Raw genomic sequence first — 14393 nt, 5'->3', positions numbered from 1 at the left:
CAAAAGGTTGAGAAAAGTCAGGTAGTGCCAATACTGGAGCAGAAATCAAGGCTTTTTGGAGTTGTCTGAATGATGTGTCTTGTACTGACTGCCAAGAGAATTGGCCCTTTTTTAATATATCATGAAGGGGTCTACAAATTACTCAATAGCCCTTGATAAATCTTCTGTAGTAACCAGCTAAGCCCAAGAAACTTCTGAGCTTGGTGACAGTATCAGGCACAGGCCACTCAGCAATAGCAGAAATTTTCTTTGGATCAATGGCTACTCCTTCAGCAGATATGATATGACCTAGATATTCCACTTGTTGAGAAGCAAAGACACACTTAGATAGTTTAGCAAACAGGCTGTGTGCTTTCAGTGTATCCAACACAATTTTGATATGTTCCAAATGCTCATTGAGGTTTTTACTGAATATCAGGATATCATCAAAAAAGACTAGCACAAACTTTCTCAAATAAGGAGCAAATATGGTGTTCATTAATTCTTGAAATGTGCCTGGAGCATTGGATAGTCCAAGAGGCATCACCAAATATTCAAAATGGCCTAAGAAGGTTCTGAAAGCAGTTTTGTGTATATCTTCAAGCTTCATTCTGATTTGATGGTAACCTGATCTCAGATCTAATTTAGAAAAATATGTAGCTCCATGCATCTCATCTAATAGATCTTCAATCACAGGTATAGGAAATTTGTTTTAAACTGTCAGTGCATTGAGCCTTCTGAAATCAGTGCACAATCTCATAGAGCCATCCTTTTTCTTCACTAAGATCACATGGGCTGCATAAGGACTTTGACTATGCCTGATGAAGTGAGCAGCTAACAACTTTTTGATTTGATCCTCCATTTCTTGGTTCTGGTGTTGGGGTACTCTGTAAGGTCTCAGTTGAGGAGGAGTAGCCCCTGGTACTAAAGGAATAGTATGATCCAATGTTCTATGAGGTGGCAGGGTTTTAGGTTCCTCAAAAAGATCAGCATACTCCAATAGTAACTTTTGAACTTGTGGTGGAGTTTTGCAACCAGCAGGAGCATTCATCATAATATTCTGAATTTGCAACAAGAAAACTTCCACTCCTTTATCCAACAGCTTATTCATTTTCTCTGATTTCACCTTTTTTACAGTAGCAGAGTTTGTAAACATGGCAATAGTCACTGTCTGTTTTTCTTGTACAGTAAAACTGAATTGTTGCTTTGGTATATCAAAAGATACATGACTCACAGTTGTAAACCAATCATACCCTCAAATAGCATCATGACTGGGGAGTGATATTAGACTGAAATTATGCTGTAGTTTAAGTCTGCCCAGCTGAAATTCACAGTTGGGTGATACTGCATCAGAAACTAGTGTTCCTCCACCAGCTACAGATATGGCCCTTGGTTTTACTGGTATTAACTGACAGTTAGCTTTGACAGCAAAATTCTGATTGAGGAAAGAAGATGTGCTTCCATAATCAAGTAATGCCACAACCTTTTTCCCATTTATGTGAATCACTACAGTAGGTGTAGGTACAGTCATTTGGTGTCCCATTGCAAAAGCAGAAATAAACATTACTTGCTCTCCATCTGAAATAGTTTCAGGTTGATTTTGAACATCTTCCACATCTTGTGATATTTGCTCTTTTGTTTCTTGTTGCATCATGTGTAAATTAGGCACCGATTTGCACTTATGTCCATGCATCCACTTATCTCCACATCTCCAACATTCACCCACTTTTCTGATCTTTTGATAAGAATCAGGTTGTTTTGTTGTATTTTGTGATCCAGTTGTTGTTGACACAGTAGAGAATTGTCTCCCAACAATACTAGTGTTAGGTTTTTTATAGAAATTTGAGTATGCTGAACTAGTTCTCTTGGGCAAATTAGGAATAGGAGGGTGACAAGGTTCCACATCTTTGGCCAGCCAGTAAGCATCAGTTAGAGTTTGTGGTCTTAATGGTCTAATGTGAAACTTGATTCCATCTCTGAGACCATTAACATAGCATGTCACAAACCATAATTCATTAAGTTCATGATTTTCCTCTTGTACATCAGCCATTAAGTCCTCAAACAGTTTGGTGTACTCAGATACAGTGTTGTTCCCTTGCTTAGCAGAATTAAATTTTTCTGTCAAATCATAAGATCCTTGTTCAGAAAATCTCTTGATCAGTTCAGCACAAAATTGTTTCCAAGTCAATTGTTTCTTGAGGATGCCAGATCTTCTCAACCAAGTATCAGCTTCACCAATAATATATAACTGAGCAAGAGATACTTTGTACTCTTCTGGAGCTGCTGACACCTGAAAGTACTTGTTACATTGCCTGATCCATCCTACTGGATCTGTTCCCTCAAACCTAGGAAAATCCATTTTAGGACCCTTTGTCAAGGATTTCATGAACTGGACTTGCATGTCTTGTTCATATGTCTTGTAGTATCCATGCCACATCTGTCTGTCTCTGTTGGCTTGATAAAACTTGTTGAAAACAGGTGTCTGACCTTCATCTCTTGCTGTCATAGGTGTTCCTATAGCACTAACATTCTCTGTCCTCTGTTGATTGTCATAACCAGGAGGGACAGTTTGTCTCTGCACCTTCAGAGGTGGCAGATGTTGTGTCTGGATGTCTTCCATTTGTCTGGTTTTTTCCTTTTCAAGTTCCAACTGTTTTCTCAAAAATTCATTTATAAGCTGTTGTTCTTGCACATCTTCCTGATGCAGTGTAGGAGAACGAACTATCTGACTCGAACTTGCCTGATTAGTTCCCCCCAAACTCTGCCCCGCAGGTGGAATCAATGTTTGTAGTGCTTGGCTAATATTTGATAGTTGCTTACTCAGATCAATTACTGCCTTCTTAATACTGCCTACATGTTTAGATATGTCACCTTGTTTTGAGTCAATTGAGTGCATGTCTTCCTGCAGCTTGGATACATCACTACGCAAACTTGCATTATCCGTCTGCAGAACACCAAATTCATCTCGTAGTGACAGTATCTCTTGTACATCTGCCTCATCAAGAGCTGCCTTACGCCCCGTCGCCTTAATCTAAGTCACTGGTTAGGAGTTTTACCACTGATAAACAGCAACCCTTCCTGTAACTCAGATCATGCCGCCGCCACGCTCCTCGCCACCCGTAGAAAGCATACAGATCAGTGCTCGGACGTGGGATTTTATGGACCGAACAGGGAGTTCGATCAACCACTCCTGCTCTGTCGATCTATGCCCGAGCAAGTCACCGCCACCAGCGCCACCAGAAACCTGCCGATTTGCAGTACTCCGCCGCCAACGCCTCCTAGATCTCTCTCTCTCTCTCTCAAATTAGGGTGGGAAAAGGGTGGGAATCCTAGCTCCGACGAATATATTCATCCATGGACCTTCGAACTCCGAAAATCGTTGGCTCTGATTACCAATTTGCCAGGACCCGGTCGATCTATAGGACCCGTAAGTATAGAGAAAGGGGAAAGTTCATCTGAGATTGAAGGTATATTCGCTAGAGTATATGCTTTGCACGATGGCAAGGTCGCAAGAGAGATCAATACCAGCTCGGCCACAACCCGACAGCTTTTATAGGCGAGAGGGTTTTACCAAAAAGGAAAGCTACAGTAACGACAACAGAATTACTACAGTTAATATCCAACGGTTACGATGAAGCCGTACGCGAGGAGGTGATCTAGACCGTTGCCTAACTGAACTTCTCTGTCTGTCATTCGTGTCCTGACACGAGCCTCTCCTACCTGATCCCGCGGGCTGCTCCGGCGGCGAGCATGGCGTTCGCCGGACGGGACCCCGCTGTCCTCTCCCTCGTCATGATGCTTCCGCTGCTCGTGCTCTTCACGTTCTCCTTCGCCGCGGCGCCCCCGGCGGTGGCATCTCCCTCCGCCGTGCACAACAACAACTGGGCCGTGCTCGTCTGTACCTCCCGCTTCTGGTGAGCCGTCATCTATCATACCTGTGCCTTACCGCCTCGCCGCTCGTTGCTGCCTACTTGTCGCATAGTCATAATTAGCCGTGTATCAATTTGATGTAGATCAACGCAATTGTAGTGGGTTCAGGTTCACTGTGCCAAATGTAGCTGTGACAGGTCTATAGAAGCTAGGGTTTTGCTGTAAGTGCTGACAAGTACGCACGACTGATAGAAGGATCTGGATCCAATTGCAGTATGAATCAGCTTATTAATTTGTCTGTGTCTTTATCAAAAAAATAAAAATTGTCTGTGTATCAATGAGTTTGTGCAGTTCTGTTTGCGAAGTACTCCCTCAGTCCCTCAGTCTAGTTCTCCCCAACTACAAGTATTTAGGTACAGAGGGAGTAGTATACTCTATCGATGTCAGTGTATGGAGTGATTTAATTTTTCTCACTGGTTGGGATCCATTTTGTAGCACCTTTACTCTTCTGATTGCGACATGGTTTAAAGTTGTCATTGGAGCCAGCCTGTTCGTAGAGCCTGAGCAAGGTCTAATGGTGACCGCGCTGGCAAACATTTGCCCATGAAGCTCTTTATCGAATCCTCCTTCCCTGTTATGACTTCAACAGAGGATCTAGGCTGAACCTGGGCAGCCTCCCAGGGTCGGCAGGGGTGGGCGGGTGGCTCCATCATTGATTAATAGTATGACTGGAGATCTCAGTGGTTGTACAACTGGTAACTGAATATAGGTTATTCATTCTCTCTGCTGGTATGTGATAATAATAATGATGACTTAAAATCTTTAAGGCGTAATGATGTAAGTTCAGCGAGCACAAGTGTCTTTGAACAAACCTTTTGGTATGAACACTTGCACAGCTATATTTTTTCCTTGAATACACAGAAGAAGAACGCCAAGAAGGCGAATATGCACAGTTTTAGTTGTGTTAATGCCAGCTAATTCTCTAAAGTTCTCCCTTTGTGATTAAAGTTTGGTTCTCATCTACCAATAGCATTTGAATATGTGGCTTATGCTTTTATAATCTGGTTGATGTTGGGTTCTGCTGCTTATCCCTGTTCTCACATAATTCTGATCTATTATCCAAATGTTATGCAGGTTTAATTATAGACATATGGCCAACACGCTGTCTTTGTACAGGTAGTATAGTTATGCTGATATATGCAAATGTTAATCTGTGTCCTATGTAAAGGCTGTTCCTTATTAGTAAATATCCCGTTCTTTTCCAGGACTGTTAAGAGATTAGGAATACCTGACGAGAGGATAATACTTATGTTGGCGGATGATATGGCTTGTAATCCTCGGAATAATTATCCTGCCCAAGTGTTCAACAATGAGAACCACCAGCTTAATCTTTATGGTGACAATGTTGAGGTAAATCTCTTTACTCTGAAAATATTGCTGCTGAATCATAACATTGTAGTTTGATAACCCCTCGAGTCTGCAATATTTTCCCTAGCCCATGATGTGCATGTATCATTGATATCAAGGAGGCACCAAAAGCTACGAAATAGTTAATGATATTGAAGCATGCATACCCATAATAAATGACACACTACGATTCTTTAACCTCTTTGGCAACAAGTAGAGACCCATAGCCATGTGATTGTTATATTGCTATACCTACAATCCTGATTTTCTCACTGAAAATAATATTACGAAACAACGCCTCCTAAAAGATGGTCAAATTTTGCAAAGTGACGGATACTTAAAGCACTTTACACAGTTCAATATGGGCAGTTAGGTGATTTATGGAAGGTGGCAGCTAGCAATCCTTTAAGTTGTCCACTCATAATGCTATGCAGTCTTTTTTTTTTCGAGAAAACGCAAAAGACTCTTTGGGTTTCATTTCATTGAAAAGATGGAAAGTACAATCGTCCTAAGAGGCTGGTTATACATGGGTCGTGCGCCCGGTTAGTGTACATCCTAGGATGTGGGCAGGACAACCCGTAGTCCTTGTGCCCCAGCGAGTGCCCAACACTTGGCCTCATCTCTGATCTTATCCACTAATGTGTCTACTGAGGGTCGCGCATTGTCAAAGGCGCATTCGTTCCGGTGTTTCCAAATCATCCAGGGGATGAGCATCGCGATTGATTGCAGGCCTTTGCGCGGCGCTGAGGATGTCTGTTCCTTAGCCCTCTGCCACCAGTCTATGAGTGTAGGTTCGCTGGTGGGGGGTTGTGCTGGTATGCGTGTCCAGGCCAGGATGTCGTGCCAAGTTTGCCGGGCAAACGGGCATACCAACAGTAGGTGCTGCATAGTCTCCGGGGCTTGGTCGCACAGTAGGCATCGGGGGTGGTGTGGTAGGCTGCGTCGAGGAAGCCGCTCCGTCGTCCAACATCGATCCTTGCCTGCCAACCAGTTGAAGAACCTGACGTGAGGCGGCGTCCAGCTCTTCCACGTCAGTTTCCATGAGGGGCAACACATGGAGCCGTGGAACGTCGCGGCGTAGCATGATTGTGCCGAGTATGTGCGGCTTGCTGTCCATCTCCATATCATTCGGTCTGGCTCGTGCGTGAGGGCGATGTGTTGCATGGCCTGCCAAAGCTGCAGATATTGTCCAATCTCGTGCATCCTGATGACTCCTTGGATGTTGCACGTCCATGAGTTGCCGGCGAGCCCCTTCGCCAGTGTTCTCGTTTTGCAGCGCCGTTTGGGTATGCATTTGTATAACGTCGGTGCAAATTCACGCACAGACTGTCCATGTAGCCAGCGGTTGTCCCAAAACAGGGCAGTCCGTCCATCTCCATTGACCATTGAAGTGGATGCGAAGAATAGCGCTCGCTCGTCACGGGAGAATTGTAGGTCGAGTCCTTGCCATGCGCGGTCTCCGTCGGTGCAGGCGTACCACAACCATCGTAGTCGGAGTGCCAACCCGGCGCACTCTAGGTCACGGATCCCCAGGCCACCGTACTCAATCGGGTGGCACACATGGCGCCAGTTGACATGGCAGTGCCCGCCATTGGCCACGGCGCGGCCGGCCCAAAGAAAGCCTCTCTGGATCTTCTCTAGTTGCTTGAGAGTTTTCTTTGGGGGGGCAAATGCCAGCATTTGGTGAACTGGGATAGCGTTGAGTACCGATTTGACCAATGCGAGTCTTCCGGCCTTGTTCATGAGCCATGCCTTCCATGTCGGCAGCCTTGCAACCACCGAGTCAACAAGTGGCTGGAGCTGAGCGGTCGTGGAGCGTTTCAACGTCAATGGAATGCCCAGGTAGGTGACGGGGAGCTCTACCACCGTGCATCCCATTTGTGTGATCATCGTGGTCGCGTCAGGGTCTCCATGCATGATGGTGGCCGAGCTCTTTGCATAGTTGACTCGTAGGCCGCTGGCGTTGCCAAACAGGGTGAGGATGGCCTCCATGTTGTCCGATGTGGCATGGCAGAATGGCATGACGCGTATAGTGAGATAGCCGGGATGTTCCGTCGTGGGTGCAGCTGTCGTAGGATGCGACAATCGTGGGTGCGGCGGATGAGGCTGCCAAGGATGTCCACGGCAAGCACGAAGAATTGCGGTGACACGGGGTCCCCTTGGCGTAGCCCGCATCGGTGCCATATAGGCGGCCCTGGCTCTCCATTGAGTATGATCCTGGTGCTCGAGTTGGTGAGTAAGATCGCGATCCACTCCCGAAATCGAGGCCCAAAACCGTATTGGTGGAGCACTTCAAACAAGAAGGGACAGGATAAGCCGCAACCAGAATGCATTCATCCCAGGGCGGAGTCTCCATGAGAACTTCGTCCTCGTAAGGCAATCGATGAAGCAGCTGCACCAGCTCGCGGTCCCGCGAGTCATGCTTAAACTGGATGCTATACAGTCTGATCTTATTAAAAGGTAATATCTGATCTTGCTACACTGATATTACTCTTTTGGTTTTCTAATGACAGGTTGATTACCGAGGTTACGAGGTTACTGTTGAAAACTTTTTGCGAGTTCTGACTGGAAGACATGAGAGCGCTGTACCAAGATCAAAGCGTCTATTAAGTGATGAAGGAAGCCATATTCTTTTGTACATGACTGGACATGGTGGAGATGAATTTTTGAAGTTCCAAGATAACGAAGAACTTCAGAGTCACGATTTAGCAGATGCAGTAAAGCAAATGAAGGAGAAGCATAGGTTGAATTTTTTAATCATCATCGCTTGGATATTGGCTTGTGTGCCCCTTTGTTTCTGGGTTCAAGTTCTGACCTTTTCACCTTGACCTTCCTTCAGATTTAAAGAGTTGTTGATAATGGTAGATACCTGCCAGGCTGCTAGTCTTTTTTCACAGGTTTGTTTCTAGTTGCTACAGGTTCGTCTTGACATATACCGAATTACTGTTATACATATTATCCATTTCATTCTGTAACCATACAATGCCTTCTACATTTTTGGTACTCTTCACAAATGTCCATATATTCTTAGCAAGTGCACAAACTATAGCATATTGTACATCTATGAATTTTCTTCACAGTTTTTTGTTTGTTTGGGCACAACTAGCTCCAGGTTCATCATTGTGAATTTATTTTCCATATGACTATATCATCGTATACACTTATGTAACACTTGTTGTTGCCGTATATCGCATTTTTAGTATCAAATAGCTGTTTGGCACATGGGAGTGGCAAATGCTACATATTGCTAACTACTTGTGTTTCATTATTCGAATAATAGTTCAGATAATTATAGAATCAGACAAGGATCTGAGCTGCTAGAGTGGACTTCACCCTTTCGACTTTTTCTATATCTCAAAACTGTATCTAAAGGCTGTACCTGATATATTTAATATCCACAGCTTCAATCACCTGGTGTTTTGGCGATTGGTAGCAGCATGAAGGGGGAAAACTCTTACTCTCACCATCTCGACTCAGACGTGAGAACATGCCCTATACAGTTATATCAGATAGCATTTGCAAACTTATTATACCTTATTACTTGTCATGAAGCTGGTTAATGTTATATATTTCTGGTGGCAGATTGGTGTTTCTGTTGTGGATAGGTTTACCTTCCATACACTTGCTTTCTTTGAGAAGCTGAACATGTATAGCAATGCTTCATTGAACAGGTAAAATATACTCTTTTGAATTATGCATACTGTTTGAAAGTCCATCAATTATCTACATGGAAGGTGCTGGTCTTACTATGATGTGTAATTTCTGAAAGAATAGTCATTTACTTCTCTTTCTGTAGTGTTGAACTTTGTGTTATGCGGCTTATGCCAGGTGATTATCTAAGTGTGATGTACAATTGTTTTCACTGTTTCTATATTGAGATATAATTGATGTTCTTGTTCAGTTCTCATATTTCTATGTAATAAGATGTGAAAAGAAGGTCTGCATCATTTGGGTGCTTTCTGTATTAATGTGCTTTATTTGGAACTCACATAAAAAAAAGGTCAGCCGAGTGCACATAGCTCCCGCTTGCGCAGGGCCTGGGGAAGGATCCGACCACTTTGGGTCTATTTTATGCAGCCTTTCCCTACATTTCTGCAAGAGGGGTCTATTTTATGCAGCCTTTCCCTACATTTCTGCAAGAGGCTGTTTCCAGGACTCGAACCTGTGACCTCATGGTCACAAGGCAACAGCTTTACCGCTGCCCCAAGGTTCCCCTTCAATTTGGAACTCACATAAACTAATTGAAATTCATGGCTTGTAACTGCAGGCTAATCACATTGTAGTGAACTTTAAATTTAATGCCGACTGTTTTCTGTGTTCATGATAATTAAGAGTCAACTGTGTCCTCTATTCTTAACTACGTGTAATGGTACTCAACTAGATTTAGTCTTATGTTTCTAAAAACAATGTAGCTGGGTGGCTCTCTGCAGTGGCATTAAATGTTTCATCGTTTTGTGTTATAACCTTGCGTTTTATGTTCCAGCCTTTTCAAATCATACGACCCTTCCATGCTGCTGTCTACTGCATATTATCGAATGGATCTTTACAAGCGTGCCTTAAACGAGGTAATGGAAAGATGTATCTATTTCTAATGGCCGCTCTGTTGTCCACGACTAAGCCTTTTTTCCTTCTATCCTGTCCTTGACCAGGTCCCAGTGACAAATTTCTTTGGATCAGTCATGAAGACTATCCACACTGATTCAGCCTACACAGGCTTCCTAGCTGCACATAACGCAAAAATTCCCCTTTCTGCCGGAAACAATATGCTTGATCATGTCATGTTAAAGAATGAGGCTAGTGCAAGAAGATCGAACATAGAAGAGATGAATGTGAGTTTTAGCAAGTTTTGCATTTCATTTATTTGAGAGACTAATACTTTGTGAATTGCAACATCCAGGAGGCACCATTAATGTCCCATGGATGGATCGAGGTCCTGCTAGAACAGCTGGAAGGCAAAAATTCTGATGTTGTTGTGATGTATGGTCTGGGAACTATGGGCATATTGCTGGCAATTTCAACCTGGCTATCAATGTAGGAACTCTGAAGTGTGCTCTTAACACATTATCATCTTGCAGAAAAACTTAGTCATAGTAACTCTCACAGGGTGGGACCAGGAAGAATGAAAATAAGAGAGATACTTGGGAGGTCAACTTTCTGTGTTTTTTTTTACCTAATCATAGCATCCACCATCCAGTCAGTTTGGAACATAATTGTTGTATGTAGTTTTCGCATGGTACGCTCTATTTTTTGGATAAGTAGCTCGATATGTTTCATGGTCATTTTTATGCATCTGTGCTCCTGCATCACATATTGTACCTGTCAGATTATTTCATTGCTACTTGAAAATATTTCCATGTAGCATAGCATCTGGAGTTTGATCACCCCGGCTAGATCTGGGTATGAATATGCACTCCAAGCTTAAAATGTTGAGGAGCGTTCTTTTAGTCAAAGATAATACACTCCATTCAGTCTGGAATGTTCAGCACTTGGCAGCTCGTCTTTTATTTGGACTAGATACATTACAATAGTTACTCCATTTACCACCTATAATTTTCAGTTTAAAAGAAACTCCATTATCCCCCTATGCAGTCCATTGCATCTTATAACGACTTTTACCTTGATGCCTACTTATGTGCTATAAGACATTACTTAAGGCCAAATGTGTATATCCGTATGGAAATATTTTTTGGTAATACTATATGATTAATTCTATCTTTGTATGCATTGCTCTGTGTGTGAAGCATAGCTGTCGTTTTCATTACTGGCATAAGGCAACCGAAAGGTGTGTTTTTTATGCTCAAGTACAGAACTAAGAAGCTGGTCATGGGCCTCATAGGACGGTATGCACAGAAGCTGTGCACCCAGTAGAACCATGGATACGCTGCTAAGGCAAAAAAATTTTTTTCGAGAAAGCGCAAAGGACCTTTGCGTTTCATTATATTGAAAAGATAGAGTTTGTTACAATCCTCCTAGGAGGCAGGATACAAGCATTCTATGAAATGAGCATATATTATGTTCCATTAGGGAGCATTGCACACCTGCATGTGCTCAGTGGCATCTATGCCAGTAGTTGGCATGGCATTAAGAAATTACCGTCCCTTGTGAAAATGTTTGATAGGCTTCTTTATTCATAAGATTATGCTATTTTCCCTGTCAGGGTTTTCAGTTGGATGCTACTCCCTCCGTCCCACAATATAAGACGCTTCTGCAAGCTAAAACTGCTTGCAGAAACAGCTCGCAAGAACATCATATATTGTGGGACGGAGGGAGTGTGTTTTATTGGTTATGTTAATGCCAGAACCATGTATCTCTTGTTTTGAACGGGTATGACATGCCGATTATTGTAACATATGGGATTATAAGTACTCCCTCTGTTCCTAAATACTCCCTCTGTCCCAAAATAACTGTCTCAACTTTGTACTAGAGCTATTACTAAGTTATACTAAGCTTAAGACACTTATTTTGGGACGGAGGGAGTACAAGACTTTTAGAGATTCCAATACGGACTACATACGGAGCAAATTGAGTGAATCGACACTCTAAAATACGTCTATATACATCCATATGTAGTCCATATTGAAATCTCTAAAAAGGCTTATATTTAGAAACGGAGGGAGTTATGCTATAGAACTCTGTCAAACGAAAAATAACAGGTATAAACTCATTTGTAAACCACTAAACCATGAGGAGATTGGTGTTTCCTCTGATAAGACTGGGAAGTCTGTAGTACCTCTTCTCAGCAGGCTGGGCTGACTGTTTGTGGCTGCAACCTCTGCATGACTGGTATCAAGAGAAGGGAAAAGCTCTTAAATATCACTGATGGGTCCTGCCTCTACATATTGAGCTCTTCCAAGAAGAAAATTCACATGGGTTATCAATGACAATTTTTTTGTTCCCATGTAGTTCTGTCATCACATATGTTTGAGGGTCCTTTGTATTAATTATGAGTGACCTTATTCGACCCTGGTATCTGTCCTCTTTATGTTATGACAAAGTAGGAATGGTTGTTCATTCTGGCAGTAGCCAAAAACTGTCCACCACAGACATCGATATCGGCATGCCTATTGGGGGACTTCCATGTATCTACAAGAGTATGCAACAATGGAAGAAAAAAAGTGCCGATTGAACACCTACCAGATCTGTTATACTTGATCTATTCTGACCTTAGAGCGACCTGAGTTCAGGACAGCTCCAGTACTTATTGTACAATAACAACACAGTGGGTGGTTTAGGGTGCAGTTTTGAATGCATTGCTGCATATTATTTCTATAAATCAGATCCAATCGGTGGGTGCGAGTTATTACAGGACTTAGATCGAAAATCTGAGGAAAGCGTGTTTGCTGTGTCAGCTGTTCTCTCCCAAAGGTATGGTCCCAAAGATCTACACTTCACCTCATCAAATGTCTGGATGCCACTATATTAGATGTCTTTGCTGGATGCCCATTGCTCAGTAATAGCAGTTAATTGTGTTGTCCTTTCCGGAGCTCAGTTGTTTCTTGTACTGACTGGACAGTTGGCAGTGTGTCGCAGGTAGATAAACGAGGATCTGGACGAGCCGCAGGGCCGAAAAACCATAATGACAGCAATGAGAAATCTTGCATGGAGATCGGTGCAGGTTACCTGGGTATATGGATCTGTGGCATTTTCTGGACTCAGATACCGGCCTGTTGGCTATATGTGACAAGTATGAAAGGTTCGCGGGCTGGCTCGGTTTGGAAGAAGCCGAAGCTTGAATTGTTTGTGTTGGGGCAGTACACATCACACAGTGATCATCTTGCCACCAACTCTTTGTTATGTCTACCACAAACCAGTATCCCGGATGTCAGTGTGCAGGGCGTTTCCAGGAATATGTTGGCCTACACATGATGCTCGGTATCCTTGTCTGAGGGTTGGATGCTGGAAATGCCAAGAATTGGCTGCTCATATTTACTGTTCTTCTGTTTCAGGCAGTGAGGTAAGAGGGTGCCTTATCAAAGATGTTGGTTTCTGGAACTGCACAATGATTTCCTAGGGATGAGAGTTTGCCTAAAGTAAAGAGGATGGACGGTTGGAACTTGGAAGGGATATAATGTTATGCAAGTTGCTTGCAAGAGTGCAGTTGCATGAGATGATATCTTATCCAGTGCCATCAGCGGGGCATATTCTTTCGTCACCGTTAGTAGGGGTTGAATTCTGTTGCCACCGGAGAACAAGGTAGTAGTGATCTGAGAACAAGGTAGTAGTGATCTGATAGAGCTTGAAGTTAGGCAAAAAGGCCCCGAGCCACAGTTATATGCATTCTCACATCATGCTTTTTCATAGCTCAAATCTACACACTAACAAGGTATTACTCCTGCCACTGCTGGATTTTCCTGCCTTGATTGTCTGAAATATCAAGCAAAGAAAAGGATGGTTCTCCCTACGAGGTTGTTTAGTGGGTGAGCGGTGATCTGCCTCATATGATTAGCCTTGCACTTTGCATCTTGTGAGTAACTGTGTTTGATTTGAGCCCCTCTGTGATCCGTGGTTGATTATAGTACTAGGTTTGCTTTGTGCTGGTCGACGCGCATTTTGGGTTTTGTTTGGTGTGGATCCACATAACGAGAGCACGAAATACACGTAATATGCATATTTATTGTTTAATTGTATCTATCAATCTATGTAGTGCTCCATATTGCTCTAGTGAAAAGGCCAATCACTACTTTTAATTAAATGATCATGGTTGGTCAGCAAAGATATCTACTGCATTGTCAAGAACCTAATCTTGGATAGTGTTAGTGACTTTAGTCCCATCTCAGATACGGAAGGAGGCTAGGAGCTCTTTATAAGGGAGAGTGCCACACTTCTTTCGGATCGGTCTTTTGGGATGTTGTGGGCTCTACGCTTGTAGTGGTTCTTGTTAGCATAACAAGAGCCTCAAGGGAGTGTGGCACTCTTCTAGTGTAGGACGGTGGTTGTTACGAAGGCAAGGCTTAAAGAGCAAATGAAAATTTTATCTGTGACTCAAGCTGCTCATACGTTATCAGGTTGGTGGAATGAACGAGCGTATAGACTTTGCTTTGGGGTTTTAGTTGAAGTGTAGGAATACCAATGAAAGTGTGGAGGTGGAATCATGACAGTACATCAAGTTTTTGTTTTCCCTTATCGAAGGAGGCATT

The 14393-nt window shown here is 43.1% G+C and overlaps 1 protein-coding gene and 1 long non-coding RNA gene across 2 annotated transcripts; both read left to right on the top strand.

Annotated features, from left to right (window-relative positions):
• The first annotated feature begins 3653 nt into the window (after positions 1-3653).
• Positions 3654-10619, top strand: LOC123402957 (putative GPI-anchor transamidase). Its single transcript, XM_045096927.1, has 10 exons — positions 3654-3893; positions 4984-5025; positions 5115-5259; positions 7770-7999; positions 8096-8153; positions 8658-8735; positions 8839-8927; positions 9740-9821; positions 9906-10085; positions 10154-10619. The coding sequence occupies exons 1-10, from the start codon at positions 3730-3732 to the stop codon at positions 10289-10291; spliced, it is 1206 nt and encodes a 401-aa protein (XP_044952862.1). The 5' UTR covers positions 3654-3729; the 3' UTR covers positions 10292-10619.
• Positions 10620-11801: 1182 nt separating this feature from the next.
• LOC123402958 lies at positions 11802-13948 on the top strand. Its single transcript, XR_006611374.1, has 2 exons — positions 11802-12621; positions 12777-13948. It is a non-coding gene; the product is annotated as an uncharacterized LOC123402958 (long non-coding RNA).
• The last annotated feature ends 445 nt before the right edge of the window (positions 13949-14393 follow it).

The sequence above is a fragment of the Hordeum vulgare genome, chromosome 6H (genome assembly GCF_904849725.1).
Source record: "Hordeum vulgare subsp. vulgare chromosome 6H, MorexV3_pseudomolecules_assembly, whole genome shotgun sequence".
Lineage (NCBI taxonomy): Eukaryota > Viridiplantae > Streptophyta > Magnoliopsida > Poales > Poaceae > Hordeum > Hordeum vulgare.
The sequence above is the reverse complement of the archived record's forward strand: the minus strand, read 5'-3'. Positions and strand labels throughout refer to the sequence as shown.

Excerpts from the sequence above, each read along its gene's own strand:
- LOC123402957 (XM_045096927.1), top strand. The coding sequence starts at position 3,730 with ATGGCGTTCGCCGGACGGGACCCCGCTGTCCTCTCCCTCGTCATGATG. Across the intron at positions 8,000-8,095 it reads CAAATGAAGGAGAAGCATAG|ATTTAAAGAGTTGTTGATAA; the intron begins GTTGAATTTTTT and ends ACCTTCCTTCAG. Across the intron at positions 9,822-9,905 it reads ACAAGCGTGCCTTAAACGAG|GTCCCAGTGACAAATTTCTT; the intron begins GTAATGGAAAGA and ends GTCCTTGACCAG.